Source organism: Pseudomassariella vexata, assembly GCF_002105095.1.
Source record: "Pseudomassariella vexata strain CBS 129021 chromosome Unknown BCR38scaffold_4, whole genome shotgun sequence".
NCBI classification, from domain to species: Eukaryota; Fungi; Ascomycota; class Sordariomycetes; order Amphisphaeriales; family Pseudomassariaceae; genus Pseudomassariella; species Pseudomassariella vexata.
Window position 1 is genome coordinate 2,726,274 of NW_024467959.1, and position 27,054 is coordinate 2,753,327.

Genomic DNA, 27,054 nt, shown 5'->3' on the forward strand with positions numbered 1-27,054 from the left:
GATACCCAAGAGGAGAACAGAAGGACCTTCTCTTCCATGTCTTTGGCCGAGTTAGCGAGTGTCTCTGTGGCAACAGAAAGACCATAGCAGCTGGCCATTTTGATCTGATACTATCAGTGAATCGAAATGCGACCTCTTCATTGCATTCCCCAGAATTCTCAGAGAACCGCATCGGAACATTGAGTCTGACATCAAGGCATCAATCCCGAGAATCAATCTGCTTGGGTGGAAAGCTTCTACGGTCCGATACGTGGGACACGCGTCCGGAAACCATAAGGTTGATTCAGTATGTGTTTGAAAATTGATGTGTTTGAACCACGGCGAACAGACTCACTTTTGTTTCAATTGACTCGCTGGTGCTACTTCTGCATCGCTAGCTCTTGTATCTGCGCAGCTTCGTTGGTAAGAAGAGATCGCCGCGCACAGCATTGCTGAAATCCAGGTCACCATGCACTTCAGACCTTTGCCAGGGTGAAACGCGATACAGTCATCTCGTTTTATGTATCATTGTCAAGAGTGAGGTTGTCTCTAAACATCAGACCTGCATCTCTGCATGGTGGAGTTGACACGACACACGGCTCATCTAATACTTCGTATTGGCGACCAGATTGGCGACCAGATTGGCGACCAGATTGGAAACCAGATTGGAAACCAGATTGGAGAACATACGTCTCAAAGTCCTAGGTAATGGTACAAACCGGATGTGCTCATGAAATATTTACTCAAGGTCAGGATTCGGAAGAACCGAAGTTGATCCCCTGAAAGTTGTCCAAACAATCAACATGACGTCCTCGAACGTAAATAATATAGCAAGGCAGATGTAGCTGCCAACTCAGCCTGGAATTGAAAGAGGTGGCACAGCGGCCCAGACATACATCCCATTTGTCTCTAATCCAATCAGATTCAGCAGAGATCCTCCTTCTCCTTCAGTACCCGGCTTCCAGATCCACTTAAAAAGCAATTTAGCGGCGCAGGGATTCCAGGGATTTAATGGATGGCAAGATGTAGAACACGTCGTGTTGGTTGAACTTTTTCCAGTTTGATTGAGGAATTTCCCCTATCTCAAGCGCCCGACTCTGCATTTACTCCTATTCCTCGGGCACTCTTCTGTGTCCTCTAAAACCGGGTGGCAACGACGTTGATCACTGGACTTGTTGCTACCTTGAGTTAAGGTAACTTTGCGGTTGGGGTCGCAAGTTTGAACTCCAGGGGCTTTGGCCGCGTGTTCCATCGCACTAAAAGTTTAGAATAGCTTCGCCTCGAACATTCATCATTGCATTTTGCAGTTGATCATCTTCGCCTTTTCTACCAGGACACACAGGGAAAGCAAAACCAGGCGAACCCCTTTCAATTTCGGGTTGGACTGCGACGAGAGTATTGCAATTGCCAACTACGAGATATTCTGCGATTCCGCCGCCGACTACGAAGGGCACTTTCCTGCACTCTGTCCTGACCACCAGACTAAGAGACTCGAGCTCCTCGAACAACCGCCAACATGAGACTGCGACACCGACGCGCCCCGCTCCTCCTCCTCCTACTGCCGACGCTTGCTCTCGCGATTTCGACCATCGACTCCAGCTCAGAGCAGGATGCTCGCGCCCCGGCCGTCGATCACATCACCGGCTCATCTACTAAGGTGAAATATGACGTTGGCACCAAGGATGCACCCGTTGATGGCAAGGATGGAAAACCACACGAAGGGCCTTTCGTTGACCCTCACAAGGGCGAGAAGACTGGTGTCAGCGATTCAGACATCTCGGAAGAGCTACCAGTTTTGAAGGATACGTCGACCGACAAGACCATGTACAAAGGCCAGAAGATTCCGGAGACCAACGATGGCGTCATGGATGATCCCTACCACAAGTCTCCCAAGCAGGGCACGACGGGCACCGAGGGAGGCGTGAGTGAGAAGGACAAGGCGCGGAAGGCAAAGGAGGGTCAGACGGGCGAGAAGGTTGAAAATGTACCAGAAACCCCCAAGGAAGCCCCTCCTCTACCACACAGCGAGGAGGAGAAGATTTTAGGCGATAAGGACGGCAAGAAGCTCTCAGCCGAAGAAGTGGCGGGGCTGGACAAACCAACAGATCTTCCAGAAAAGCTTCGAGACAGCCCGAATCCGATCCCCGACTCGGCCAACAAAGATCATCTCGATATCTCGAAGCCAACCAAGTCGACGCCCAAGAAGACATGGAAGGAAGACACCGATGAAGAAGGCGAGGGCCTCATTCAGCCCTTCCATTCTTTCTTGCTCTCTCTGACTATGATTCTGTTCTCAGAGATTGGCGACAAGACATTCCTTGTGGCCGCGCTCATGGCTATGAAACATGACCGTATGGTCGTATTCTCCGCAGCATTCGGCGCACTCCTCGTCATGACGGTCCTCTCCGCTGTCCTCGGGCATACCGTTCCAGCCCTGATCCCCAAGCGCGTGACCGCCTTCCTCGCGTCCGGGCTCTTCTTCATCTTCGGAGCGAAGCTGCTCCGCGAGGGCATGGCCATGAGCCCCGACGAGGGCGTCACGGCCGAAATGCAGGAAGTCGAGATGGAGCTCCAGGAGAAAGAGCATCAGGCCCTCAAGCAAGGCCGGCGCCGATCCTCGGTCACTCCCTACGCCATGGAAATGGGTCTGAGCCGAAACCGCAAGTCGCGATCGCAGTCGCGCTTCCCGACCCCGCCGCGAAGCCCCTCGACGTCACCGGCTAGAAGTCCGTCGCCTCGCGGCGGCGTCATGGCCATTGGCACGGGATTGTCTAACTTGTTGTCGCTGCTACTGAGCCCCGCTTGGGTCCAGACATTTATTATGACCTTCCTGGGCGAGTGGGGCGACCGCAGCCAGATTGCGACGATTGCCATGGCGGCTGGGCAGGACTGGTGGTGGGTTACGCTTGGTGCGGTGCTGGGGCATGCTTGTTGTACGGGCGTTGCTGTTATTGGTGGGAGAGCCATTGCCGGGAAGGTCAGCTTGAAAGTTGGTAAGTCATCGGGAAACCGCGTATTCATCCACGTTGGGAAAAACATGTGCTAATGAATTTTGATAGTCACAATTGGAGGTGCGGTTGCTTTCCTGGTGTTCGGCTTCATATACTTTGTGGAAGCTTTCTATGCATGAAGTAGAGGAGCAGGGGTTCACGATACGAACAAGCCAACGCCGCCTAAACAAGACAGGTCACGGAACTGACATTATCATTCGAGCTTAATCACGCCAAAAGCACTCATAAATACGACGTGGTTCATCCGTTTGCAACTAGGGGCTTCTCTCAGTCACACTTTGTTTTAATAAGCCTGCAGATGGGTCCGGGAGAAAAGTTCGAGGGGGGTGGGGGTTATGGCACATGTGAAGCATGGGACGGAGTTTGGAATTTTGGAATAAATGCGCACTGGCTCAGTGCAGAAGTACATAGGTATGGTGACTACTAGCCAACATGAGCTCGGCGGCGGAGAACGGGCTACGTGATATAGATAGGCTGGGTTCACACTAAAGGGATGGATCATGCAAGGTTACCGACACAATACAAACCATTTGGAGATGACATCGAGAGGTGGTTCGCGATTGGACTGAAGAATAGCTGTGCACTGGACGGGACTTGGACTCTTCACAACAACTTACCCAGGTGAGCTTCGGGACGAGAGCTTTGATACCCGCGCTAGCCATACTTCCCGTAAGCGGCACCTTGGGATCTCGCAGGTCTCAAGCCTCTGGACTGTTACGGACTTATCGAGTTTCCGAGTTGGGGCTAGACCAAATGCCGTTGAGCCTAGAAACGGGAGCCAGGCCTCTCACGGCGCTTCTTTCCATGTTGAAGCTAGGAATGGTTCGAGGTGATACAACCCAAGCAAGATTGCTGACATGCAATTGTCCATATTGTTGACATAGTTGTGCAATGCCATGTCATGCATGCCCCAGGGTGATAAGGGGTCGTCTCAGCATCATTTGTCGGATACTCGAAGTTGCTGAAAATGCGGATAAACCCGATGAAGAAGAGCAAGTGTGGCTACAGGAGTTGTCCCGTAGTGGATGGTAACACCTGACGCACCACATCAATTTGCCTAAATTGACATTTTGCTTTTTCTCAAGCATTCAATGACCAGTCGGACGACGATGAGAGTGTGTGTATGTAACTTTCTCATCGTTCCAAAGTGACGAACGACGGAGTACCGGCGGCTTGGTAATCAAGGCTCGAGCACATGTAGCCGAGGACTCCGTAATTGTAGCTCTTGTGGACGTCCGAAGCTTGAGTATATACTTACGAAAGAGAAAACCCTCAGCTAAAGATTCTAGTAGCTTTAACACAGCTGCACGACATCCGTTATCTGTTGTTCACACCTTGTTACTTCTCAGAGCAATTCATTCCCTAGCAACTGACGGCATCGACGTGCTACCCGGTTCGTTGAGCAAGGTGTTCGTGGACTAATTATACCCACTTGTGCATGTACGAACAGCTCAGCTCAACCCAATAATACCCCGCATCGCGCATAAGAGAGGGAGCAAGTCGCATCGGCCCCCTCCTACACCGAGTTTGGTATACCCACATGAAGAAATCAACTCCTTGAGGTCAAACTGCCCTACTCCGTCCCTGCCATTTTCTAGAACAATCATACTACGCGATCTTACTGTGCGTTTTTTTACGACGATTACTGAATTGATTAGCCAGTCTTTGTAAGTGTGTGCATCTCCGGCAACGACAGCCAGATCTCACCTATTCTACCTCACCAACTCTCCCTCCCGAGCCTCCCGGCCCCTCCGGTCACCGGCCCATCCAACTTCTCTTCACTAGAAATTATACACCCGTAAATATCACCATGTCTCAACTCTGGAGCAAACCGACCACACACCTCTGGACCAAGCCCAGCACCCCACCCCCAATTGACACCGACAACCCCGCGAGCCCTCCCGCACACCTACGCTCGCCCATCGACCATCCGCTTCACCACCCCAATCAGCTGTCCCCCACCTCCTCTCGACAGCGCAACCCCGGCCGGCGCATCGCGCAGATTGTGAAGCTGAAACCCGAGTTTGTGGACAAGTACAAAGAATGTCACGCGGCAGTGTGGCCCGAGGTGCTTAAGCAGATCCGCGAGTGCAACATTGTCGACTACAGCATTTTTCACGATGAAGGGACGGGGATCCTGTTTGCTACCATGAAGTATATCGGGTACGACTATGCGGGGGATATGGAGCGCATGACAGAGAATCCGAAGGTGAGGGAGTGGTGGGCTATGACGGATGGATATCAGGAGGTAGGTTTTGACGTGATTTCTTTGCTGCCTCGTGTTTGCCGTTGGGAGATTTCGATACTGACAATTCGGGAATCCAGAGTTTGGTGCCGGGTGCGAAAAGCAGTGAGGCTGGTACACCGTCTTGGTGGAAGGGGCTTGAGGAGGTGTTTTACACGCCGTAAGATGTATGAGTTAGTAGCCAGGATATAGGTCTCTAGGTGTGCTGGTATTAAAAGACGCCGTCTTTTTCAGCGCAATACCCGCGATGTTGTGCGTTGTGTGGTTGCGTCCTCAGCTGGCAGGTTTCGTCGTGCTCATTTGTATCGTCGTGTAGCCTGACAGCGTCGTTCTAGGTCATTTCCTCCAACTCCCAAACAGCCCACCCAGCAATCCCATCCCCCCAACTCCACCACCTCCACCTCCGCCTCCCCTGTTCCCCCCCCTCCTCGCCTCAGTCCTAATCCACTCTTGCAAAAACTCCCTATCCCCCAGCTTTCTCGCATCCGTAATCTTGGTCGCTGTCTGTGCCTCTTGCGCATCGAAGCTCAGGAGGGTCGGCATTGAACTAATCATGTACGTCATGCCCATGCCGTCGGCCATGATATCGGGGCTATCGTACTCGACGATGCAGTAGTTGACACCACCCTCGGCCTCGCCTATACCAGACTCGATAACTTCTTGTACAAGAGGCTCGACGACGCGACAGGTGGGGCAGTAGGATGCTGTCCAGAGTGTGATGAGGGGCTTGCGAGTCGAGGCGGAGAGGAGAAGGTAGCTTTGGAGTTCGTCAGGGCGGCGGACGCTATGAGGGGAAAAAAGGGAGGGTTAGTTCAGCTACTTTTGGAGTTTGCGGGTGGGGTTGGGAAGCAGGAAGCATGTGGGTGGGATAGTAGAGACTGCGAGGAACTCACGCTGCGTGTTTGATATTGCTCGCGCGCAACTGTCGAGATGCTGAGAATGATCTGTTGGCCGGTACGGTGCCTGTCCCTTTGAGGAAGGGGGACAATGTCGTGCGGATCGTGGAAGGCCGCATAGTGACAGGGGATTGCGCAATTGTTCCAATGAGTCGGTCGGTTCGGAAGCGCGTGGTGTCTTTTTGGTGTTGAGCTGTCGCTAGCTAGACTGCATCCTGAGAGTCGTATTGATTCATGCCGTCTCAATTGCCATTATCAATTTTTGGAAGCCGGAGTGGATCGTTCAGTCCCGAATGACGTATCTTGGATGAGTGCTGCGCCAAGAGGATGCGACTCCGAGAAACGGCTGCAGGGATTGGCGGCCCTACCCGGTAGCCCCCCTTTGTCGTTCCTCCGCAGAATATTGGACGTATATTACTGACATAGGGAAACGCAAATACACGAGAACATGGAGGTCATGCAACTCGCAAGATCTGTTAATACCCTGAAATTGCCGAGCTCCTATCACATGTATGTCGACTTCATCTGTTCGAGTTTACTCTTCGTTAATATTAGTTGTTATATCTTGTTGTTCCGTAGGTGAGAGGAACCTGTTGGCTGACGGTTGATTTACGAATAGTCTCCAAAATGCACTGCTAAAACATCTAAACACAACCCCATTTTCTGCAACACGTAGTATGCAATGGTGCAATATCTATCCAAATAGTAGTCTAGGTGTAAGAGCGCCCCCAAGTCCAATCTGAGCGATAGTACCCAATTAACCAACCAACGCCAATATGCAGTTCCAAAACTGCAAACAACAGGCTCCAAAACAGAGCCCCAGTATCGCAACTCAAGTACCATGACCCAATTACGCCATCCCTTAACTAAAACTTCTCCATGAAATTCCTTCTCACAGTCCACATCCTCGCCCTCTTCCCAAAGATATACATCGGCACCGTTGAGCAAAGCACAATCAACTGCATAACGCCAATCCAAACAAACACCGTCTTAGGCCCGTCATGCGTCAACCACCCGGTGACAAACAAACTAAACACCAGCCCATGCAGCACGTTCTTGCTAAAATTCAGCGTGACGAGCGCCTCTCCCGCATACTGCCTATAGCTATCGACACAAAACGTAATGGCGGTAGTAGAGCCCAACGAGCAGCCGAACGAGACGATGCCGAAGAACAGCGTGGGCACGATCCAGGGATCGTTGACGCTGGCCGACCAGCCGAAACCCACGAGTCCTATCACGGTAGTTATAGCCACGGGGAAGGCCATGAGCAGTCTGAACTCGGGTTCGTAGAGGCCGCCGTTGCGGCGCGCCATGAACTGGATGACAATATCACTGACTTTCCCCGCGACGGCGGAGCCGAGAATGCCGCCGATGAAGGGGGAGAGGTAGATGAGCCCTGTGGCCAGCGCGCTGAAGTGGTAAGTTCCCTCGCGGAAGATCACGGCGACGGATTCGGAGATGACGATGAGCCAGCCGATGGAGAAGGCGTAGATTGCTGCGGACCAAAGGACGGCGGGGTAGGCGAAGAGAATGAAGGGCCGAATACAGACTTTCCACCATCTGTCCTTGCTGAGGCGGCAGTGGTAGATGCGGAGTTGTTGGTGGAAGGATTGGGGTGGGGCGTGGCGCAGGGCGTGGGTATATGCTTGTCCGCCAGTTCTTGCCTGGAGGCTTGCGATGGACATCTTCTCACTGTGGGTTTCACGGGTAGCGGAGCCGATTTCGGAATGCACTTCTCGCTGCATTGCAGTCTCCCAGCTTTCAAAGTATTCGTTCGAGATTCTTTCGTAATATGGCGAGTTGAAGTTTCGGAGATCTGGCGTTGGGGGGAAAAGCCCCCCCGCTGCTGGTGTCATTGGCGGTCCAAATATACTACTACCTAGTCCTTCAGGCGCCATCATTGGACGAGGGGGTATGATAATGGGTCTAGGTTTCCGCCTTCCACTAGGTGAGGCAGCGGAACCCTTCCTGTCGGGAATTTCGGGCGTATCGGCCATCTTTGGCTGTGATGACACCACCAAATCCACAGGGTGAGAATCTGACTCCGATTGGTGGCCATGCTCAGGCTCAGAGTCTGAAGCGAACCCGACATGTACATTTTTGTGTTGGTGAGGATGCACTGCTATTTTAGTCGAGCCCTCGCTGGCCATTACCTCGGGAGCTGCTGGATGATCCGCGCTGTGTGTGGCATTGACGTCCTTTCGATGTAGTCCCGGGATGAAATGCGTCGCCGAAGATTTCCTACGGAACAAGCTTGGCCGTCTCGATGGCTGTCGAGACCTCGGAACTGGGGATCTGTCCCAGAACGTCTCGGGCACAAACAGAAACAGCAAGATGCCGCAGAACCCAACGAGCATAGCAACGATCCTGGGATTCTCATGTATTAGTCCTACCCCTGGATAACGTGGAAGGAGTAAGAGCGCACCAGAACACCCAACGCCATGAAAGACTTTGAATGATAGCCGCACTGACAAGCGGTATCAAGTTCTTGCCCCCCAGTAAAAGCAGGGTATATATCCCAATGCGAAAAGCTCTCTCGTGCAAGAAGAAGATCTCGGCAATGGTGGCAGATGGTAAAGCCTCGACGGGACTGACAGCAATGCCCTGAAATACCCTCGCCAAGATGAGCGAGGTGAAGCTGGGAGACAGAGCGCACCATATCGAAGAGAGGATAAAGATAATGGCGCTAAACAGATAGACAGGGCGTTTGCCGAACAAGATGGCCGTGGGCGAGAAGATGACGCAGCCAATACCGAGTCCAAGCATGTACAGTCCAGTCGTCAGTGACACCTGAGACAATTCAATATCGTAATCTGCAGGACACCTCAAGTCAGTGACATGGATAGGCTGATGCAGAACTAGACCAGAAAACTCACCTTCGGCAATATTAGTGAATCCGCTCGCCAACAGAGGCGTGATACCTCCTCCCACCATGCAGTAAAGCCCTAATGATACCAAAGCTAGATCGCGACGCCACGCAGGCCAGTTTAGGGGGTCATTGCATGAATCATCAGGCTGTGGTTCCAGGATGATCTGACCATCCTTGGTCTTCTTCGTGTCATCTCCTGCAGGGAGCGATGGCGCTGCCACCGGGATGCCCGTAGGCAGGGATGATTGAGACGATCTAGCCGGAGTGTTGCGTAGACCGAGAGGCTGATTGTAATCTTTTGCAAGCAGCAAAACCGAGCCTGCAGTGTTTGTCAGTATACCTGTGTATTGTTGTGCCTTGATTGGAGCCAAACAAGTCAACATACCGGGCACTTCGATGGTCTGCTTGTCGTTCAACATGCCCATGTTCCATTTTGAAATCCCTTGCTTTTTCTCCTCGGGTTCGTTTGCTGACTCTATATCGCGCGCATTTTCCTTTCCAAACGGCATCCTCCATCTTCGCCGCCACGCTTGAACCCCTTCCTTTGCCATCCTGGGCGACGCCGGCCCGGCGCCGATTTGATTCTTCCTCGCCGATCAGAAGCAGGCGAGCATGGACGATATACGAGTGGCGCCAAACAATATTATAAATAGAACGGGTTGTGAGCTGGTTGCTAGGGTCTAGGTTATCCGAAGTGAAGAAAATGTTGCTTCAGTTGTGATAAAAAGTACAAAAATTACCACCTTGATATTTCTTGGAGATTTCTCTACAAGCAGGAACTCGCGGCTTCTCTGGTAGTGGAGAGAGATGCTTGGCTCACCGACTGAGCTCCTGCAGCTTGCCGTCCCAGAAATGAGGAAGGTTCAAGTCAGCGTGCACTTTTTGATGAACACCTACGGGTCCAAATCACCCGGATGGCGGACACTATAGAGTAAGATCCCGCTTTTGACTCGACATTAGTGCGAAACGGCCGAACCTGAAAGTCAATAACCGGCAGCAACGATCCGAGATATAGTCTGAACTAGATGAACAAGTAGCACTTGCTGAGTCTCAGGGTGTCAACACTAGCTCCAAAATCCCGCAGAATGCGTTTCTGTGGTGTGTGGAGTGGGCGAAGATCTCAAGGTATGCAATCATGGAGAGAAAGCAAGAGAAACAACCCCGAGACATGACACTGGACGATCAGCAAAAACAGAGACCTCAAAGGGTCGTCCATGAGAAAATATGAGAGGCACCAGCATCGAAGAAGATACCCAGCCATAGATAAGTTCTTTGAGAAAGTAATACGATGAGATGACAGCAGTTTGAGATACTCATCCTCTGTCAGGCGGTGTCGCTCACCCAAGTCGACGTCACCCATGAGTACCAATCCCCAGGCTGCTTCAGAGTTGATGTGGATTAGCCACCCCGCCGAAGACGTTTGCACCATCTGCACTAGACGGCGAAGAACCCACTTGGGCAGCAGACCTACGGAGGCAATGTTGGATAGTGGTTCGTGAGTGCTAGTAGATGATCGATGGATATCGTAAGATGGAAAAGAGCGTGTGTGAAAGCATTGTTGCCGCTTCCTGTTCGACCACATAGTCCATTGCTCTTGGCCTTATGGAAGCCATTAGCTACATGCTTGGTGCAAAAGATAAGACCCTATGACGGCACTCGGCATTAGGGGTGATCCACCCTACTTTGGTCGTCTGATTCGCCAACGGGGCGCTATACAATTGTACCCTTTCGCTAGCCTCACACATAACGGCTTTACGCCGCATTTTATCTATCACCCACGACATCGCATGCAAAAGCAGTAGATTTACAGTCATCTAACACGTCTCATCTACGCACAAATTTTGACATTGCACAATGACCTCCCGCCTTCCACCACTCCTAGAGCTCTACCTACGCCTCCCACCCGAGACATCCCTCATCCTCCTCACCAATGTCCTGGGCGCCAGTACCAACTGGCTTGTGCAGCGGTACCTGTGCTCTTTCCTCGCATCATCATCCACATCGTCTCAGCGCGATGGCAGCGCCACGAAAGAGGCGGGTGAGACAGGAGAAGATGACGAAGTGTCTGTCATCCTCGTGAGCTTCTTGCGCGACCACGCGTTCTGGAAGGAAGGCGCCGGTCGGCTGGGGATCGACCTCGACGGTCTCTCGCGACGGGGCAGGTTCGTCTTCGTCGATGGGTTGAGTGGATTGTTTACTCCTCCTGGTGGTCTGAAGAGCAAGCCCAGCGCCGGCGGCGGCGGTGCGGGCACGAGGGTTCTATCTGGTGCTACGGTACAGGAACTACGCAAGGAGTTGAACGAAGCCGTAACGGGACTACGGGTTACGCGTCCAGACTCGAAAATTATGCTGGTCTTGGACGGTCCGGACTTGCTCCTGGCGGCATCGGGGAAGACGATATCAGGGTTGGTACTGCAGGAGATTCTGCTGGACATACGAGAGGTAAGTGCTGTTGCGGGGATGAGGATTCATGATAGTTTGTTCGTAGAGCACTTGATTAATGATGAACACTGTAATAGAAAGTTCATTCGTCCATTGTGACCTTGTCCGCAGATGAGCCCCTCATCTCTGCCCAAACGACTATGCTCGAAAAGGAGCATGCGGCTTTCACGTTATCTCTCGCGCACGAGGCAGAAATGGTTATCAGTTTGAGGATGCTGGACACGGGCACGGCGAGAGATGTCAGTGGAGTGCTGAGGGTCACTCATGGCGGTAATGCCACCGGAACACTTGTTGAGGAACGAGAGCTGCTGTATTTTGTGGGTGGTGATGGAGGAGTTCGCGTGTTTGAACGTGGCCAATAGTCTTAACGATTTCTGTTGGTTTGAAAGTAAACTCAAACCCTGAGAGCTAGACATCCCACAAGCCATGCTCTATCACTGCCTCTTTGCAGCAATTCGCCACGGTCCATCCACTGATGCAAGTGGTGCCAGCTTCTGAGGCAGAGACGGCCAGATTGTGTGGGAAAAGCAAGCAATCGTGTGGTCAATTGCTACCATAACGTGCCCCTAGACCGCAGAGATGTATGTGAATCCATGAACCAGTCCAAATTTGCAGACCATTTTCACGCCGAAACCATCCGTCGAATTGTCATGATGCTACCTTTCCAACCCTCTATGCCTTCACAGCCGCTGGGCCGCGCGAGTCCTTGGGGACACCGGTCTGGAATCCGTTCTTGAAGCGGCGCGAGACATCCTTCATGTAGCGCATGCGGCCGGTACCGACGGTCTTTCTGCGCTTGGCCTTCTCGCTCCAGTTGTCTGTTCAACCACCACCACAGTTAGTCTCGCATGCCTGTCATGGGTATCTGGTTCCTGGTGTCCGGGATTGACATTGCCGTGGTAAACGTACACTTTCGCGTCTTAGCAGACGGGTATCCGCACGAGGAGCAGGTGTGCTTCTGGATGTGGAGGGATCGACGACCTGAATTCGAACGTGTCAGCCCTCCTGATGCGGCCTCGGACGTGTTGCGGGTTCCCAGCAGATGACCACAGCCCGTCCTTACTCGACTGAAACCCTCGGGGATCGTTCGTCATGACTAACCGCATCGTCGGCACAGAGTGTGCGTCTTGTTGTGGCGCTTGCCGAAGCTGGAAGTTCCCTTGGCTGTTTTGCGCTGTCAGTATTTCGTCGTTAATTTTGGCCGGTCGCGAGGGTTACGAACTCATCTTGACTCTGCGGCGGAAGGAGTGTCAGTAAACTTGAAGATCCAGAAAATATATTTCGGAGGTCCCTATGGGAAGAAAATGACATACCTTCAACTGGTTCCAATGGGCACTTTGGCGGGTTGTGAAATTGAAGTGAGCTTGTTCGCCTCGAAAAGTTGAGTGGAATTTTCCTGGCTTTTCGGGCAGGAGTTGTGGGTGGCTAGCCGACCCTACAGGCCAAGGGGGGCACTGGACGGGGCAGGTGGTCAAAAAGGGCAGAACTGGCTCGGTTGGTCCTTACTAATACCGTGCGGCATAACATTTAGAAACAGTAATATATACGGTGTGGGGCTTGCCAGACATCGTTATCAGCGATAAAGCAAGCCACTGGCCTGCTACCCCTCTACGCGCAGGGATCCCGGTGATCGATGGAGGCGTGCCTGTCAAAGAGCCTTGTGACAAACCACGAAGGTTGAGTGGTGGCCTAGAGCTGCTCCGTACGAAGGTTGTCTTTCTTGCATCAGGTATCGGATCATTCACCTTCTTCTTCTACGTTTAATGTTTCCATTCTCAAGCTCATCCTTTGTTTCTTCACCCCCCTTCCCTACCAAGTAAATCCTGCATTTTCTCACGAGCAACCAGACCAGCACTTTCAGCATCTCTTTGTTGGACCCCGCTTCGCCTGTACCTATCACGGTTCTCAGAACCAACCAAACCAACCAGCCACAATGAATTTGCTTTACTCGACGGTCAACACGATTCGGGACAAGTACACGCCCGTGTCGCATACCTCGACGTTTCGTAAGACCGGTCAGATTACACCCGAGGAGTTTGTTGCCGCAGGCGATTACCTAGTCTTCAAGTTCCCCACCTGGCAGTGGGCTGCGGCCGACTCTGAGTCCAAGCGAGCTGCCCATCTACCCGTCGAAAAGCAATATCTTGTGACGCGCAACGTGCCTTGCCACCGTCGTCTCGATGACGACTTTGCTGGTGATGCTGGCCATGAGGAAGCGGTGGTTGGCGATGGCGATGACTTCAAATCCAAGGGTCAAGCTAATGACGATGATGGTTGGTTGCGCACTGGTGGTCTGAGCAGCTCACAACCCCTAAAGGCACGCGATGTTCGGACGGTCGACGATGCGGGTAACATCGGACACATAGAGGAGGAGGATGAGATTCCAGACATGGAAGACGAAGAGGACGATGACGAGGCGATCATTAGAGATACCGATGCGCGCAAGAAGACAGGGTAGGTTCAAGTCACCAGATCACATTGCCTGCAGGGTTACCAGCGCTAATATGATATCATATGCAGCGCCCGTCGCACTTACACTCTTTACATTATGTATTCGCCGTATTACCGCACTCCTCGTCTCTACTTGTCGGGCTACTCGGAAGGACAACCGCTTGCTCCGCAACTGATGATGGAGGACATTGTTGGCGACTACAAGGACAAGACAGTTACTTTGGAGGACTTCCCCTTTTTCGCTCACAATGTCAAGATGGCCAGTGTGCACCCATGCAAGCATGCATCCGTTATGAAGACGCTTCTGGATCGTGCCGATGCAGCCCTGAAGATCCGACGGGACAAGATGAAGGCTGGCAAGTCTGTTGGCCATGACGCGGGCATGGAAGGCCTGGTCGACGAGATCAACAAACTCGACGTGAAGAGCGCCGAGGCCGCCGCAGAGTCTAGCAATGATGAATGGGAGGAAGTTGAGGCTGAGGATCAGGAGGTAGCTATTCGCGTCGACCAATACCTGGTCGTCTTCCTCAAGGTATGCATCAAAACTTTGTGTTTTGTTTATTGTTTGGATGTGACTTTGAGCTAACTCCTTTTCAGTTCATGGCGAGTGTTACACCTGGCATCGAACACGACTTCACGATGGGCGTATAAGTGATGATGTTTCCTCGGTTCTTTCGTTCACGACCAGTGTTTTTACCCTGGTCCTGAATATGGTTTCATGGTAGGTCCTACGACTTGACCTTTGTATGTTGCTCCTTCTGACCCTCAGCAGTTGTAGTCGTAATGCCGCAAGACTTTGATGCCATTTGCAGCTTAAGGCGTTGGAACGGTTGGATGCGGCAGCTATGGATAGAGCAAACTGGTGGTTGCGTTTCTAGAGTTGATTGATACTAAGCCCTGTCTAATACACAGCATTGTCATGTAACGATACATTTGTTCTGTGACTGGTTCCTCCGGATTTTGCCCCTTTAGCTCGATGACGGCTTGTTATGTCACATACACTGGGCAAGTACACTACAGCACAGCAGGGCAACTGCTGGAATGATAAGCCATACTGTAGCTTGGACAGGGCGTCACAGATGATTAAAAACCTCGGGTTCGGCAAGTCAAGTTCTCCAAACTCAATAATCTCATGGGTATATCTAATAACGTTCCCTCAACTCAACATATGTGTCATAATATTACATGATCCAGAGCAAATGTACAACTCAAGCCATCGCCACGTCCTTTTACCAAAAATCGTCCCCTCTCTCAACCGCACCCAGGACACAAACCTCTAGCTCATCTTCTCGGGCATGATCTCATTGGACTTATCGACGTTCGACCCGTGGTTAACAGAATCAGGACTGTCATCAAACTCCTTGCCGACCTTCTCATGCTTCACACCAGCATGCGCGTGCACCAAGCCATCCGACCCAGCGGATGCCGACTCGCCCTCAACCGGCACATCATGGTGGAGTTTAGTATCCTCGCGCCAAAAGTCCTTCTTCCCATTGGCCAGCCTTACCGTCCACGGCGGCAGGACACCACCGGGGACGCGCCACGTCCAGGGATCCTTCTCGGCCTTGTTGTGCGGGACGATGCGGCCGCCTGAAGCTTTTTCGACGAGCCAGATGATGGTGTTGATAAGGATGTAGGAGCATACTCCACCAACGAGGCCGTTGGCGATGGAGTACGTAAACGGCATAAGCATGATCGTGATGAACGCCGGGACGGCATCGCCCATGTACGTCCAGTTGATCTCGGTGACGGACTTGATCATCATGCTTCCGACGAGAATGAGCACGCAACCCGTAGCCCAGGGCGGGATGGACGCGAAGATGGGCGCGAAGAAGATGGAGATGAAGAAGCAGATTCCGGTAACCATGGCCGTCAGCCCAGTCTTACCGCCCTCGGATATTCCGGCGCCGGACTCGATATATGCTGTTACCGGGGAGGTGCCAAGGACGGCACCGATGGAGATGCCGACGGCGTCGACCATGTACGCGATGGAGGAGCCCTCGAAGTCCTCGGTGACAGGATCAACAACGTCGGCAAAGCGGGCCATGGAATACAAAGTAGCGGTACAATCAAGAATATCCACATAGAGAAACGTGATAAGCGCGAGACCAAATTGGCCCCCGTACGCGGAGACGTCCCACTTCAGCACGTTGAGGACCTTGGTCATCTGGTGGAAGTCGACGACGCGGCGGAAGAAGTCGAAGGCGTCGTCGCCCTCGGCAGTGTAAGGGAAGTAGGTGACGCTCGTGGTGCGCGGCCAGGAGATGATGCTCACGAGCAGAATACCCATGATGATGGCCCCCTTGACGCGGTACATCATCAGGATCGTGGTCATGATGCCCCCGCAGAAGATGCCGATCCACATCGTCGGGTTGCGCATCTTGTCGCTGTTCGGGCAGAGGCCGTTCTCGGAATTTTCGTACGAAGAAGGGTGGCAGCCGGCCAGTTCGGTGGGGGTAGAGGTAGAGCCTAGGATCAGGCCGATACCCTCGCTGTAGGTGAGGCCGATGAGGGTCAGAAAGAGACCAATGCCGACCCCGGTGGCGAGCTTGATGGAGCGGGGGATGGCGCGGGCGAGCCATTGGCGCATGCCGAAGATGGCGAGCGCGAAGAAGATCCAGCCTTCGACGAAGATGGCCGTTAAGGCGACGGAATAGGGTATTTGGCCACTTCCGTGGAATCCGACGACGGTGTAGGCGAAGTAGGCGTTTACTCCCATGCCGGGAGCGAGACCGAGCGGCCTGTTTGTCACACGGTGTAAGTCGTGAGGCTCAACGATTGGATCGAACTAGACTGCAAAACTCACAAATTGGCAAACAGACCCATGCAGAATGAAGCCAGGGCCGAGATGGCGGCAGTGGCCGTCACCATATCACGTCGGACCTCAGCTACACAGAGGTTGTATTCCGTGTTGTCATTGCAAATGGGATCGCTGGCCCCGCCATTGCAGACACATGTGCCACCCGTGTCGGCGATAATGGAGGCGTTGACAGCAATGATGTAAGCCATGGCGAAGAAAGTGGCCAGGCCGGCTCGCAACTCGGTGAAGAAGTACGATCCCTTCCGTTCCTTGTGCTGTTTGATTTCTCGTCAGCCATCTGCATTGTTATTTTTCCTTGTCTAGACAAAACAGTCGCAACTTACGTGACCAGAGCCATCGAGTCGAAACCATCGTCCAATCGGACTGGTGGCGATTTTCGCATTGGTGTTGTGAACGAAACCCATTGTGCCGGTTTCCGTAAGACCGCCGGGAACAACCTAGCGACGGCAACAAGTTCACCCAAGCCCAATCCTGTCGCTCAGTGACCAAAACTCAATCCAATGTGGTCCTCGAGAGAGTGACGTCTTGTCTCCTCGCGCATAAATTATCTTGGATCGATCCTGCCGGGCAGCTGTCACGCGACGTGATGTCCTCTAGGCGCAAGGCAAGAGCGAGGATGGGCCCCAGGGAAATATATATATATGTATAAGTACTTTTACATGCCCATGCAACTGCCAGTCGATCCTGATCAAAAACCTCGAGGGCCAGGCAACTGGACTCCCTAGCAGGCGGGGTCCCATATGCAACTTCATCTTCCACCTGGGCCAGTCAGCAGATTAAAGAGAAAAACAGGGATCCTGTGCTGACTCTATCCTAGCATCTGTAAGGTAGCCTCGGAGGTGGTGACGGAAAAGCAACAAATCAAATGGGATAATATGACCTATGAAGTACAGGTCTGCCCTTATCAGCAGCGGCCCTAGCTTCGAGCTGAAGACGAACAATGCCAAGACAAGCTTAACTTCAAGCATGATTTGTGCAATTGGCGTCAGACTCGATCGAGGCAAGCGCCGGCCGCTAGCATATCGTGACGGGGCGGCCGATATTCGTACCTACAGCAGAGTCCAGATATAAGTAAACATATTCGATCTCGACCGCGTCTTCGTGGTATTGAAGCTAGAATTGCGGGTTGTTGCTATTCTGAAAAGTTTATTGCTGATTGACAATCAATTCATACCAACCACGATAACTGGCTTTTCAGCCGTGGCTGAGAGCTTGCATCTTGGTGACATGGGGATAGCTTCAAGTATTTATTGCGGTTCGCCGAAGACCGTCGCAGTGGCCCAATCGTTCTTTAAATTGACAGTTGGAGCCACCGCAAGAAACCGGGCCACCGGGCCGATGCCTCAACTGACAGATACCGGCGACCAATCCTATGTCGGATTTTCTGGATCCTCTCCCTAGCACCAGTCACAAGGGAATCGATGCCGCTGACGGTATTCCGCTAGAATGTCAATTTGAATCAAATTAAGAAAGTCAAGTGCACGTAATCGTGAGCTGGCTTGCCCCGCTGCTACCTGCGATAAAAATCGCAAATACTTGCCGCCCTTGTCAAGCCACTGAAAATCCTCGCGGGCTTACGAAACCATTCCTTGCTGCTAGACAAAATGAGGAAAATCGGCCTATCTCGCCAAGAAACGGCCAAGACCTGCTTTCCGGCGCCCTGGACAGCTCAACCTGGCTCGGTTCGCCGATGGCCGACGTTTGAAGATTGAAGAGTGCTGAAAGGGAAGCAAGCGGTTGATATAGTAAAATGCTCCTTGCGCTGCCATGAGACAGTTGGGCTTGGTTTACTTGGTCGGCTTGGTCGAAACTTCGTACCGAGGAAGGAGTGAGGTCGAAATAAGGTCCGTGGTTACGACTCAGAAGGGACCGAGACTGACTTGAGGCTGAGTCGACACGTTTGTCAATCATTTTCGATTCTTCAGCATGAGTTGATGCGCCATCATACCCTCGATCTCTCCGCCTCTGATACAACATGCGCTCTACGACGATGCCCGGGTATTCCGCACCTACGCTGCCCATGGCCTCCTTTACCAAGATGAGCGGTTAGCAAGTATCCTGTGCAACGGCTGGGATCACCCTCCTTCCTTTTGTCGCGGTTGGTATTCCTTCATTTGTCCTCGTCAGGTGGTTGGGTTTGAATCCTGGGATATATCGGACATGTAAATCGAGACATCTAATAAAGTCTGTGCGACCTCTGTCTCTCAACGTCCAATGCCATGTCTGTGGGAGAAACATTGCCGGCAGCAGCCGGGACTGGGGACGTTGTAGCACACCAGGGCAGGTCATGGTCAACGTCGCGTCTCCTCTCCGAAAGTTGTGTTGCCCCTAGGCTACCTTCTGTACCAACTAGCTGTGGTAGGTTGCACAGCATTGCCATTCTTCAGCTGATTTGAAAGTGAACTCGTCACGGACAAAGTTCCTAACATACAAGCATCGGCACGGGACCGTCAGTTTTGCCAAAAGACATACCTATGCTAGCATTTTACCATAAGCTATTTGGGAATGGACCAGACGTTCAAGTAAGTTACATTCCCACGCTAGTTCCATCAAGGAAGCCGTGCTACATACTGCTGTGCTACATACTGCTGTGCTACATACTGCTGTGCTACATACTGTTGTGCTACATACTGCCGCTCTACCCATAAACTGACGACTTAATCCATGCAGATGTTGAGATCCGTAGCACAGCCACCCACAACAATGCGCCTAAGGCCATTTGTGTAAGTGCCGATACGACGCCGTCATTACCGGCATTCTGCCTACGTTGAAGGACACACAACCGGGAGGTAGCGTGAGACTGAAGATGCAAGTGTTAGGTCTTGATTAAACGTACTAATCCTTGGAAGAAGATGCCGATGGGCAAGAGGTACCATGGCTCCTGGTGTTAGCAGCCATGGCAAGCTGACTACACCGATTGTCTCCCCTCTGCGGTCAGGCTTTGTCTTCAAAGCGATAAATGCGGGACACAGATGCTCGCCCGAGGAGTGAAGGTACTGTGGGCTGAACGACTGTGGAACGCATGCACTAACAGTGTCATTTGAAGAGTAATTCGTTGTGTTGCAGTAAGGAGGTCATAATTATCTCGTGCTATTCATTATAAGCGTGATGTCCATTCGTAGTGAATAATGATGTCATCATACCGGAATCCAGCGGGATGATGACGATAACCATGGCCACGATATTAGAGCAAGTTATGGAATATCACACATGCTTATTATCGAATGGGAGTGGTTAAGTCCGTAAATTTATCGGTAGAACGAAATTTCCCAACTATCTAGGATGCCCCTGCCGTTCATCTGAATATGACATGAACTGGAAAGGTACGAATTCGCATGCAACCATTCAGAGATGGTATCATTGGTTCCATGCCAGGATTATTGTCTAACCTAGGGATTTGACAATTATCTACAGTCTGGTCAAAAGACTGCAGATGGAGGTAAACTTGAGCGGAGCTTGGGGGCTTGTCTTGACCCTAAGCCCTTGAACTCCTGATCTCATCGAGGTCGTACGCATTGTTGCAGTGTCAGGCACAGAAGGCGAAATCGAATTCTCCAAGGAAGGTCTACTAGACTGTTAGCACACATATATTGTCAAGCAAAAACCTCCTATATTATTTCATCATCATGAACAAGCGGTAGGAGGAAAACTCTACTCGCCTACGTCGGCCCCCTAAACCCCACCCCAACCCGAACTGGCTACCGCTTCTCCCTATAATACCCCTCCAGCACTTTGGGATCAAAAGTCGCCTTGCAGCCAGGCTGAGGTTGGCGTATGTCGAGAGTACAAAGCTCGTTGTTATGGAGCCGCAGGAGTGGCCTACGTGGACTATCTTGGAGGCGTCGTAGGATATCAGATCTGAAATGTTGGTGGTTAAGGTAACTTGGAAACCTCGAGCAGCTTCCAGAGAGAGTGAGGACGGTTGATTCTTCAATTACCTCGGCTTGCAGAGGCGTTTGCAGCACATCGTATGCATCGGGTTTGAAGAAAGATCGGAGCCGAGGCGGGAATAGTCAGGATGGAGTAGTCGGCACCAAGGGCGGCGTCGACAGCATGCACAACCGAGAGTCAATGACGTAATCATTTTTCTATGGGAAGAGGACTGAAATCTCGAGCTGTGGCGTTGGGGGATGATCATGTGCTGTAAATAGTAAGTGAGAGATATCAGAATGATTATATCGGGGTTTGAACATACTCCATGTCTACAGTCTACAGCCCACTCGGCAGCGTCAATATTGCTGTCAATTTGGAGGGTCTGGTGGCCTGCATTGGTTTCATTGACGTGAATGGGGATTTGTAGATGCGTACCGTTCTTGAATAGATCAATTGCGGTTGTCATGACGGTGACGAGAAGCGCATGGGAGAGGCTGAATCCCAACTTGGCGGTGATGAAATGCATAGTGCTAGATGAGATCTTGCCGATATTGGTGAGTTGATTGAAACACGGAAAGCAATATCAATAAGTTTCTGTACCTAATTATAGTCATTCTTGAACTAAGACGATTCCATTGAGAGGAGTCTTGACTAGTCTTGCGTAAGGCTTATAATACCCTTATTGGAAGGAATAGCTGTTCATCACCATGTAAACTACCTGACGTAGAGACTCTGTGTTGCGCCATAGTAAGAACGGTCACGGATAGAAGCAACGCAGACGTAATGACGTAAAATCTATTTTTCAGAGCTGCCACCTTCGAATGAGTATAGGTGGTTAGCTGAGCGCGCCCTCCATACCGCAGGTCGCATTCCTACCGCCGACCGTGACCAAGTCATCAGTCTTGAAAGCTAAATATGAAGTTAGCCAACCACTCAAAGTAAGTCACACCTGGACACGCTTCGTTGGCAATGTAAATCTGATTGAAGGTCCTGAAAAATACGAGCTGATACACATAATTTCAAGCTGACAAGGGCGATATTATAGGTTTTGTTGTGACGTGTACGGAGTTTTCAAGTCCAACCAGAGCTGATCTAGGTAGACATGTGGATAATAAAAATCCTGAAGGATAGTGTATTACAGATTTCGGTGATAGCATATATAAGTGCCATGATCACGAGCAGTTTGGGATGCCTTTGCACTTGAGCGCCAGCCAGCCAGCCTCTTACACTACCACAATCAGATGCCTCGTTCAGCCTATTCGTGCCCATTGGGATCCATGTTGGTAACTTGGAAAGGATTTCGCCAACACCCTTGCTATAGCACTCATTTACCCATATCCTCTGGAGAGTCATCTATTTCCAGTTGGGGATTTTTCAGGTCGATAGTTTAGCCTCGTCCCACTCTTGCGCTGGTCTAACAACGTCGTCCGTATTGTTAAAAGCGTGCTGTTTGGCAATGACAAACCCGAACGGTTTTATGACCGATGCTACTTACCAAGAACATTAGCAAAAAACGCATTTCCAGCAATGGCTACCGCCGTCGCCAAATCTCCCACGACATTCGCACTGAACTGGACATGTGTGAAAGACTCACACGTAAATGCCGCGTGCACGCAATCAGGAACTTCGCTGCATATCGCGCTGGGGCATTCCCCGTAGCAAATAAATGGCATACCCCACCATGACCAGCAGCGGTCACCCCGCACCGAGCACCTGCCTCCGGTCTATCTTCTATCTCGCTTAATACACGGCTAGCATGCACATAGCGCCAACGAGGTAGGGCGGCGCGGTGTATAGCTGTTGTGCGACGCCGGACCGATGCGGGTAAATTGAGCGGACGATGGTCGGGGCAAAGAAGGCGTAGCCTGAATGGTGATGGTTTCGAGGAGGAAGATGAAGATGGAGATTAGGCTTTCGATGACGAAGATGGTGCGCCAGAAGCCGCCGGGAAGGTGCCGAAGTGCGATATGTTAAGAATTCCGGAAGCGAGGAGGCCGCCGTATGCCCCGGCTAGGAGTGCCATGACGACGGCTGTACAATTAATGCATGTGAACGCGGGTATACTCATACAACGAAAGACGAAACTTCAATTCAAACCGGCAATACCACCGCGAGAGGTAATGTTGTATCATCATGAAACCATCAACGTCGTTTTATCAAGAAAAAATTTTGCTAGAACAATAATCACTCACAGCGATATCTGGCATCATCCCGTTTTCAACAGCACCCAGCACGAACCGCACCCCCTCCAGTTCGCTAAAATCATGTACATACGCGGTCACAATCGACGTGGCCTCAAAACCCGGCGTCGGCGCCGGTAGATACCATCCAGACCCCATTGATGCAGAATAGGAACATGAGCGCCGCGAGCTGGAAGACGACGAGGTCGGTCTTGAGCCGCATCTGGAGGATGTGCTGTCAACTACGCTGGTCTCGGAGGAGTAAGAAAAGTATTAGCTGAAAAGAAAAACCTGCCCGTGTCTGCGAGCCCACCCTGAACTAGACCATGTGTGTCCAGTTCGGCCAAAGGGGGATCGGCATTGTTTCCATTATTTCTGGTCCTAACATCTGAAATTGACTTGCCATCTTACAAAGTGAGGAACTAAGAATATCTAGAAGGTGTATAGGCTTTTAGATTTTACACGATAATTTGAATTCCGGCTCATGGGTGCTGCTGCACTTTTGGACGAGCAATCCACTCTTCAGTTCACCTGTTGTGGTGATTGAGAAGTGTCCATTATCAGCAGCGAGACTCTCTCTGGAATTTGGTCGAGTTTCTACCTTTGAAACAGATCGATTTAGTCTTGTACAAGGTGAAGATGTTCACGAGAAGAAATTGGGAAACCCCAAAGTGGTCTAGTCTCAAGTATAGCTTGTACGACTTCCACCAATTAGACTTCGCTGTCGACCAAGTCGAGGTGTAAGTCTTCTTCTGGCGGGGCGGATCATAAGTATAATTCCTGATTACTACGATGTGTAAGGACGTCCAAGTTAAGCAGATGAAATGGTAGTTAAGTGTAGTTGGGTATATTGCTTCAAATGTGCCATCATTTCACTTCCCCAATACGAATGAGTAGTCACATGAAAACCTCAGTGCTAAACTACACAGAGATACATTTTTCCCAAGCTACCCAGCCAAAAATCAGAGTGAACCGCAAAACAAATCAGTCGAATGCAACCGTAGCCATGCCCATCGCCGTCTAGTAGAGACCAATGCAGATATCACCACGAACCCGAGCGGTCAAGTGCACCTCGGCCTCAAGATCAAGCTTGATGCCGACCAGAAGGGCGGCCTTGGTAGGCCTTCCGTTGTCGTCGACGGCGCCGCGGAGCATCTGGCCGGCGGGCTGGGAGAGGCCGCTCGAGGTAGGTAGGTGGGGGAGAGAGGAGTTAGGGCCGCCTTGGGTGTTGACGAGTTGGCGGCGGCCGCCGCTGGCTTGGCCGTCGGACTCGGAGTCGCTGTTGCTGAACATGGTGTTGGTCTTTGCGAGAGTGGGGTTGTTGCTGGATGGATATGTTAGAGATTTGTTTGCTGCAAGTGAGTACCATTGGCGGGCACTTACGGAGTAGGAGCGGCCATTTTGACTGAATTTGTTTTGTGAGAGGGATGGATTCAGATGAATTAGGTTGTGAGGTCGTTTGAAGAGTTGCAACTATTTGCTTTTCGTCTGAGGCTGTGAAGCTGGAGGATGATGTTGATGCTGGTGTTTGGAGTGGTGTTGATGCTGATGATGTGTTCTAAGCCAAATCTCTACACGACGAGCAGGCAGCTCTTATATAAAACAAATTTCTTTTCGGGTCTTTAGCCTAGCACTGATCTCGACTGAACAATACTCCGTACCGCTGTTCTGTTCCCACAGGCCAAAATGGCCGAAGGCACGCAAAGTTTCACTTTGGTCGTCCAGGAACAACCCTCCCAGGCATCTTGTTCACCCACCCCCGATTCGGAATCGTCTGATGAAATTCATAAATCGACTGTTGTGTTGTTTCGTCGCCGCTCAATCGCCGTTTCGTAGCTGGGATTATCGATGAGCATTTTTTTTGGCGCGCCCTGCATTAAACGCAGGGACTGCGCTTCAGCCACGTCTCCTTTAGGTCCACCCAAAGAGGGTCCGCCCTGGTGCGGCTCAAGGCCTCCCTAGCTTTTATACCGTCGCATTAACTGACATGAAGGATATGTTGCAAAATGGATCATGGCGTGATACTGGTTCGACTCGCACGACGATCGACCCATTTTGCCTCACTGGTGACAAAAGTCTCCTAGGCGGGCGAATTGCCGAGTCAGAGCGCAGGCGGATCTAGATTTCCTGGGGTAGGCCAATCCTGTAACAGGCCCATGGACTTATACAACCGCAAACGGGACATGGGTTGCGGGAACGTCACTTTGGCCGCGTGCCTTGAGAAGGACACGACTCTGCGTACGCGGACCCTGAGCTGAGGAACATTGTGATGACCAGCTCAGAAACTATGGCAGCTCAACGCTACAACTCCATCACACAATCATACGAATCTTCAAAACCGATTGCACCCGCTATCCGCTACCATGGTCCTATCGATGCTTCTCGCGATTTCGGTGTGCCCGGCTATGCTGGGCACGCAGGAGGCCATTCGACAGAGTCAATCCGATAATCGCCGCGAACAGCATCGAGGCCGACGGTGCAATCTCATAGCCACGTGCGTGAAGCCTTCCATACGGAGTGGTGAGATCAACCACAAGTCGATCGTTTTGAGAGATTCAAAGGTTGGTGTTGTCTTTTGATGGACATGCATTGGGTTTGAGTTGCAAAACGGGCGACTGACTTTGCGTTCATCCAGCTGTATATCAATACAGGCACCGCGCTGGACGAGGAACTCGAAAGTGGCCAACCTGCGCGCAGCCCACACCCATTCGCGGGATACTTCCTGCCATACCCAGACGCCGGCTACGAAGGTCTTGTGAGCACCATCACCGACGAGGCGCCCATCCTGAATTGGATCTACATCGACAGAGAGACGTACGAAGTCAAATATGGAATTCGACAATTTGCGCAGCCCAACTTAACAGGGCCGTTCGATTGCACGCGCCAGGACCGTCGCATGACTTACGAAGGCTGGGAGGGATTCGTCGCAGTCGAGGAGTACCCAGGGACCTGGGCGCTATACTTTGATCGCGATGACGATGGTCTGCGGAATAAAGTGCCTTTCGGCACCAGAATCCTCGAGGTGGAACTTACGCGGCGCGAGCTGAAAATGCCAAAGCCCGAGCAGGACGAACCGGAGACGCTGGACAGCAAGATGGAGCAACACAAGCAACAGACGGAGCAGGAGGAGAAGGACCGCCAGGCCTTCTACGATGGGGAGACAAACAATGCGGGGGCGAGCCAACAACCGGACCAGCCAGAACAGTTCGAAGCCGCCGCAGCCGCACCGCTCCTACGGCCAGCCTCGCCCACGGACACTACCGGCGGCATGTCGTTCTGGTCAAGGCCGGGAGACCCTGCCCATTCGGAGGCAGAGACACGTATAACACCACCGAACTCGGACTATGGTGGAAATCAGATGGCTGGGGATGTGTGTGTGACTCTACCGGCGCAATATCAAAAGCCACAAGTCGAAGAGGGCTAGGCTAGGGATAGAATGCAGGGGATGTTCCGTTCAGCAACACTAACTTGGGCTCATTCTCAAGACTTTATGTTCTGACTCAATAACCAGAAGCGCATCTCTGATCGCCGATGCCAATTATTGCTTGAAGATGCGATCTCTAGCTACGTCACGGTGGTGGAGACTCAAAAATTAATTAAATTGAAATCTAGTCAATGGCACCGCGATCTATCGTCGCGAAGACCATGACCTGGTAAGAGGCCACTGCAGGGTCCTGTCTTGAGCCTCACCGATCCGGGAGTAAAGAGCTTAATTCGCGAGCCAGAGCGGCCGAGAAATCTAAGCGTGTATCCGTTCAATTTATCTGCTTGGCATAGCTCTCAAGCCGGCATGAGCGGCCAATCTAGACCAACAAGATTGCGCCTACTTGTATTGACGAGCAAATCTTGATATACTAGTTGTTTTCGCTAGTGACACATCATTTTCGGCACAATTTCGATGTCGATGGCGTGGATGCTAGTATAGGGGTAGTCGGGAATAGGAGACTTTCATAATTTTCTAGGCTACAAGGTGAGGAATGCGAAAGAGGCAGATAAACACAAAATAGGAGCATATTTCAGTCGAATCAACGACCGAGCAGGATTTCACATTCCCAATACAGATAAATGTGAACTCAGATTGTAATGGTGCAAAGATGGCGTTCATTCGTTCATTTGGTGCGTGAGACTGACTAGCCATACTCATCCGTCGTGTCAACTTTCCCCCGATTCGTACTTCGTGGTCGATGAGCAGGCGGCCAACCCAGCTGCACCAAAGATGTTCAGACGGTGACAGTTGGAGGGGCCTGACAACACGAGTAGTAGCCCCAGACGCAGATCTACGACCAG

The 27,054-nt window shown here is 51.7% G+C and overlaps 12 protein-coding genes across 12 annotated transcripts; 5 read left to right on the top strand and 7 right to left on the bottom strand.

Annotated features, from left to right (window-relative positions):
• Positions 1 to 1,495: 1,495 nt before the first annotated feature.
• Positions 1,496 to 3,109, top strand: BCR38DRAFT_336742 (uncharacterized protein; the record flags this gene model as incomplete). Its single annotated transcript, XM_040855485.1, has 2 exons — positions 1,496 to 2,972; positions 3,039 to 3,109. The coding sequence occupies 2 exons, from the start codon at positions 1,496 to 1,498 to the stop codon at positions 3,107 to 3,109; spliced, it is 1,548 nt and encodes a 515-aa protein (XP_040718345.1).
• Positions 3,110 to 4,800: 1,691 nt separating this feature from the next.
• On the top strand, positions 4,801 to 5,399 carry BCR38DRAFT_483330 (uncharacterized protein; the record flags this gene model as incomplete). Its single annotated transcript, XM_040863616.1, has 2 exons — positions 4,801 to 5,238; positions 5,316 to 5,399. The coding sequence occupies 2 exons, from the start codon at positions 4,801 to 4,803 to the stop codon at positions 5,397 to 5,399; spliced, it is 522 nt and encodes a 173-aa protein (XP_040718346.1).
• A 172-nt stretch (positions 5,400 to 5,571) lies between these two features.
• BCR38DRAFT_456398 (uncharacterized protein) lies at positions 5,572 to 6,250 on the bottom strand (the record flags this gene model as incomplete). The annotated part of the gene is made up of 2 exons (XM_040861911.1): positions 5,572 to 6,019; positions 6,129 to 6,250. 2 exons carry the CDS (start codon positions 6,248 to 6,250, stop codon positions 5,572 to 5,574), a joined length of 570 nt encoding a protein of 189 aa, XP_040718347.1.
• A 747-nt stretch (positions 6,251 to 6,997) lies between these two features.
• On the bottom strand, positions 6,998 to 9,509 carry BCR38DRAFT_456399 (MFS general substrate transporter; the record flags this gene model as incomplete). Its single annotated transcript, XM_040861912.1, has 4 exons — positions 6,998 to 8,498; positions 8,557 to 8,944; positions 9,008 to 9,319; positions 9,386 to 9,509. 4 exons carry the CDS (start codon positions 9,507 to 9,509, stop codon positions 6,998 to 7,000), a joined length of 2,325 nt encoding a protein of 774 aa, XP_040718348.1.
• Positions 9,510 to 10,854: 1,345 nt separating this feature from the next.
• On the top strand, positions 10,855 to 11,804 carry BCR38DRAFT_338279 (uncharacterized protein; the record flags this gene model as incomplete). The annotated part of the gene is made up of 2 exons (XM_040855605.1): positions 10,855 to 11,442; positions 11,520 to 11,804. The coding sequence occupies 2 exons, from the start codon at positions 10,855 to 10,857 to the stop codon at positions 11,802 to 11,804; spliced, it is 873 nt and encodes a 290-aa protein (XP_040718349.1).
• Positions 11,805 to 11,992: 188 nt separating this feature from the next.
• BCR38DRAFT_163663 (60S ribosomal protein L37) lies at positions 11,993 to 12,854 on the bottom strand. Its single transcript, XM_040853797.1, has 5 exons — positions 12,756 to 12,854; positions 12,665 to 12,673; positions 12,544 to 12,606; positions 12,352 to 12,423; positions 11,993 to 12,260 (listed from the first exon to the last, which is right to left on the bottom strand). The coding sequence occupies exons 2-5, from the start codon at positions 12,666 to 12,668 to the stop codon at positions 12,115 to 12,117; spliced, it is 285 nt and encodes a 94-aa protein (XP_040718350.1). The 5' UTR covers positions 12,669 to 12,673; positions 12,756 to 12,854; the 3' UTR covers positions 11,993 to 12,114.
• A 170-nt stretch (positions 12,855 to 13,024) lies between these two features.
• Positions 13,025 to 15,005, top strand: BCR38DRAFT_365427 (autophagocytosis associated protein). The gene is made up of 4 exons (XM_040857229.1): positions 13,025 to 13,896; positions 13,963 to 14,425; positions 14,491 to 14,614; positions 14,666 to 15,005. Exons 1-3 carry the CDS (start codon positions 13,376 to 13,378, stop codon positions 14,542 to 14,544), a joined length of 1,038 nt encoding a protein of 345 aa, XP_040718351.1. The 5' UTR covers positions 13,025 to 13,375; the 3' UTR covers positions 14,545 to 14,614; positions 14,666 to 15,005.
• Positions 15,006 to 15,169: 164 nt separating this feature from the next.
• Positions 15,170 to 17,118, bottom strand: BCR38DRAFT_407673 (inner membrane protein yicO; the record flags this gene model as incomplete). The annotated part of the gene is made up of 3 exons (XM_040858190.1): positions 15,170 to 16,634; positions 16,700 to 16,968; positions 17,038 to 17,118. The coding sequence occupies 3 exons, from the start codon at positions 17,116 to 17,118 to the stop codon at positions 15,170 to 15,172; spliced, it is 1,815 nt and encodes a 604-aa protein (XP_040718352.1).
• A 94-nt stretch (positions 17,119 to 17,212) lies between these two features.
• BCR38DRAFT_163706 (uncharacterized protein) lies at positions 17,213 to 17,715 on the bottom strand. The gene is made up of 2 exons (XM_040853798.1): positions 17,522 to 17,715; positions 17,213 to 17,473 (listed from the first exon to the last, which is right to left on the bottom strand). The coding sequence occupies exons 1-2, from the start codon at positions 17,680 to 17,682 to the stop codon at positions 17,308 to 17,310; spliced, it is 327 nt and encodes a 108-aa protein (XP_040718353.1). The 5' UTR covers positions 17,683 to 17,715; the 3' UTR covers positions 17,213 to 17,307.
• A 330-nt stretch (positions 17,716 to 18,045) lies between these two features.
• On the bottom strand, positions 18,046 to 18,942 carry BCR38DRAFT_428005 (uncharacterized protein). The gene has a single exon (XM_040859869.1). The coding sequence runs from the start codon at positions 18,734 to 18,736 to the stop codon at positions 18,263 to 18,265; it is 474 nt and encodes a 157-aa protein (XP_040718354.1). The 5' UTR covers positions 18,737 to 18,942; the 3' UTR covers positions 18,046 to 18,262.
• Positions 18,943 to 23,787: 4,845 nt separating this feature from the next.
• BCR38DRAFT_407675 (uncharacterized protein) lies at positions 23,788 to 24,167 on the bottom strand (the record flags this gene model as incomplete). The annotated part of the gene is made up of 2 exons (XM_040858191.1): positions 23,788 to 24,091; positions 24,151 to 24,167. 2 exons carry the CDS (start codon positions 24,165 to 24,167, stop codon positions 23,788 to 23,790), a joined length of 321 nt encoding a protein of 106 aa, XP_040718355.1.
• Positions 24,168 to 25,130: 963 nt separating this feature from the next.
• BCR38DRAFT_483338 (uncharacterized protein) lies at positions 25,131 to 26,191 on the top strand (the record flags this gene model as incomplete). The annotated part of the gene is made up of 2 exons (XM_040863617.1): positions 25,131 to 25,328; positions 25,403 to 26,191. 2 exons carry the CDS (start codon positions 25,131 to 25,133, stop codon positions 26,189 to 26,191), a joined length of 987 nt encoding a protein of 328 aa, XP_040718356.1.
• Positions 26,192 to 27,054: the final 863 nt, after the last annotated feature.

Coding starts and splice junctions, on each gene's coding strand:
- BCR38DRAFT_428005 (XM_040859869.1), bottom strand. CDS start 18,736: ATGGGCAGCGTAGGTGCGGAATACCCGGGCATCGTCGTAGAGCGCATG.
- BCR38DRAFT_365427 (XM_040857229.1), top strand. CDS start 13,376: ATGAATTTGCTTTACTCGACGGTCAACACGATTCGGGACAAGTACACG. Junction 13,897..13,962: donor GATGCGCGCAAGAAGACAGG/GTAGGTTCAAGT, acceptor TATCATATGCAG/CGCCCGTCGCACTTACACTC. Junction 14,426..14,490: donor ACCTGGTCGTCTTCCTCAAG/GTATGCATCAAA, acceptor ACTCCTTTTCAG/TTCATGGCGAGTGTTACACC.
- BCR38DRAFT_163706 (XM_040853798.1), bottom strand. CDS start 17,682: ATGCTTGAAGTTAAGCTTGTCTTGGCATTGTTCGTCTTCAGCTCGAAG. Junction 17,474..17,521: donor CTTACAGATGCTAGGATAGA/GTCAGCACAGGA, acceptor TGACTGGCCCAG/GTGGAAGATGAAGTTGCATA.
- BCR38DRAFT_163663 (XM_040853797.1), bottom strand. Junction 12,424..12,543: donor CACTCTGTGCCGACGATGCG/GTTAGTCATGAC, acceptor GTTCGAATTCAG/GTCGTCGATCCCTCCACATC. Junction 12,261..12,351: donor GTCTGCTAAGACGCGAAAGT/GTACGTTTACCA, acceptor GTGGTTGAACAG/ACAACTGGAGCGAGAAGGCC.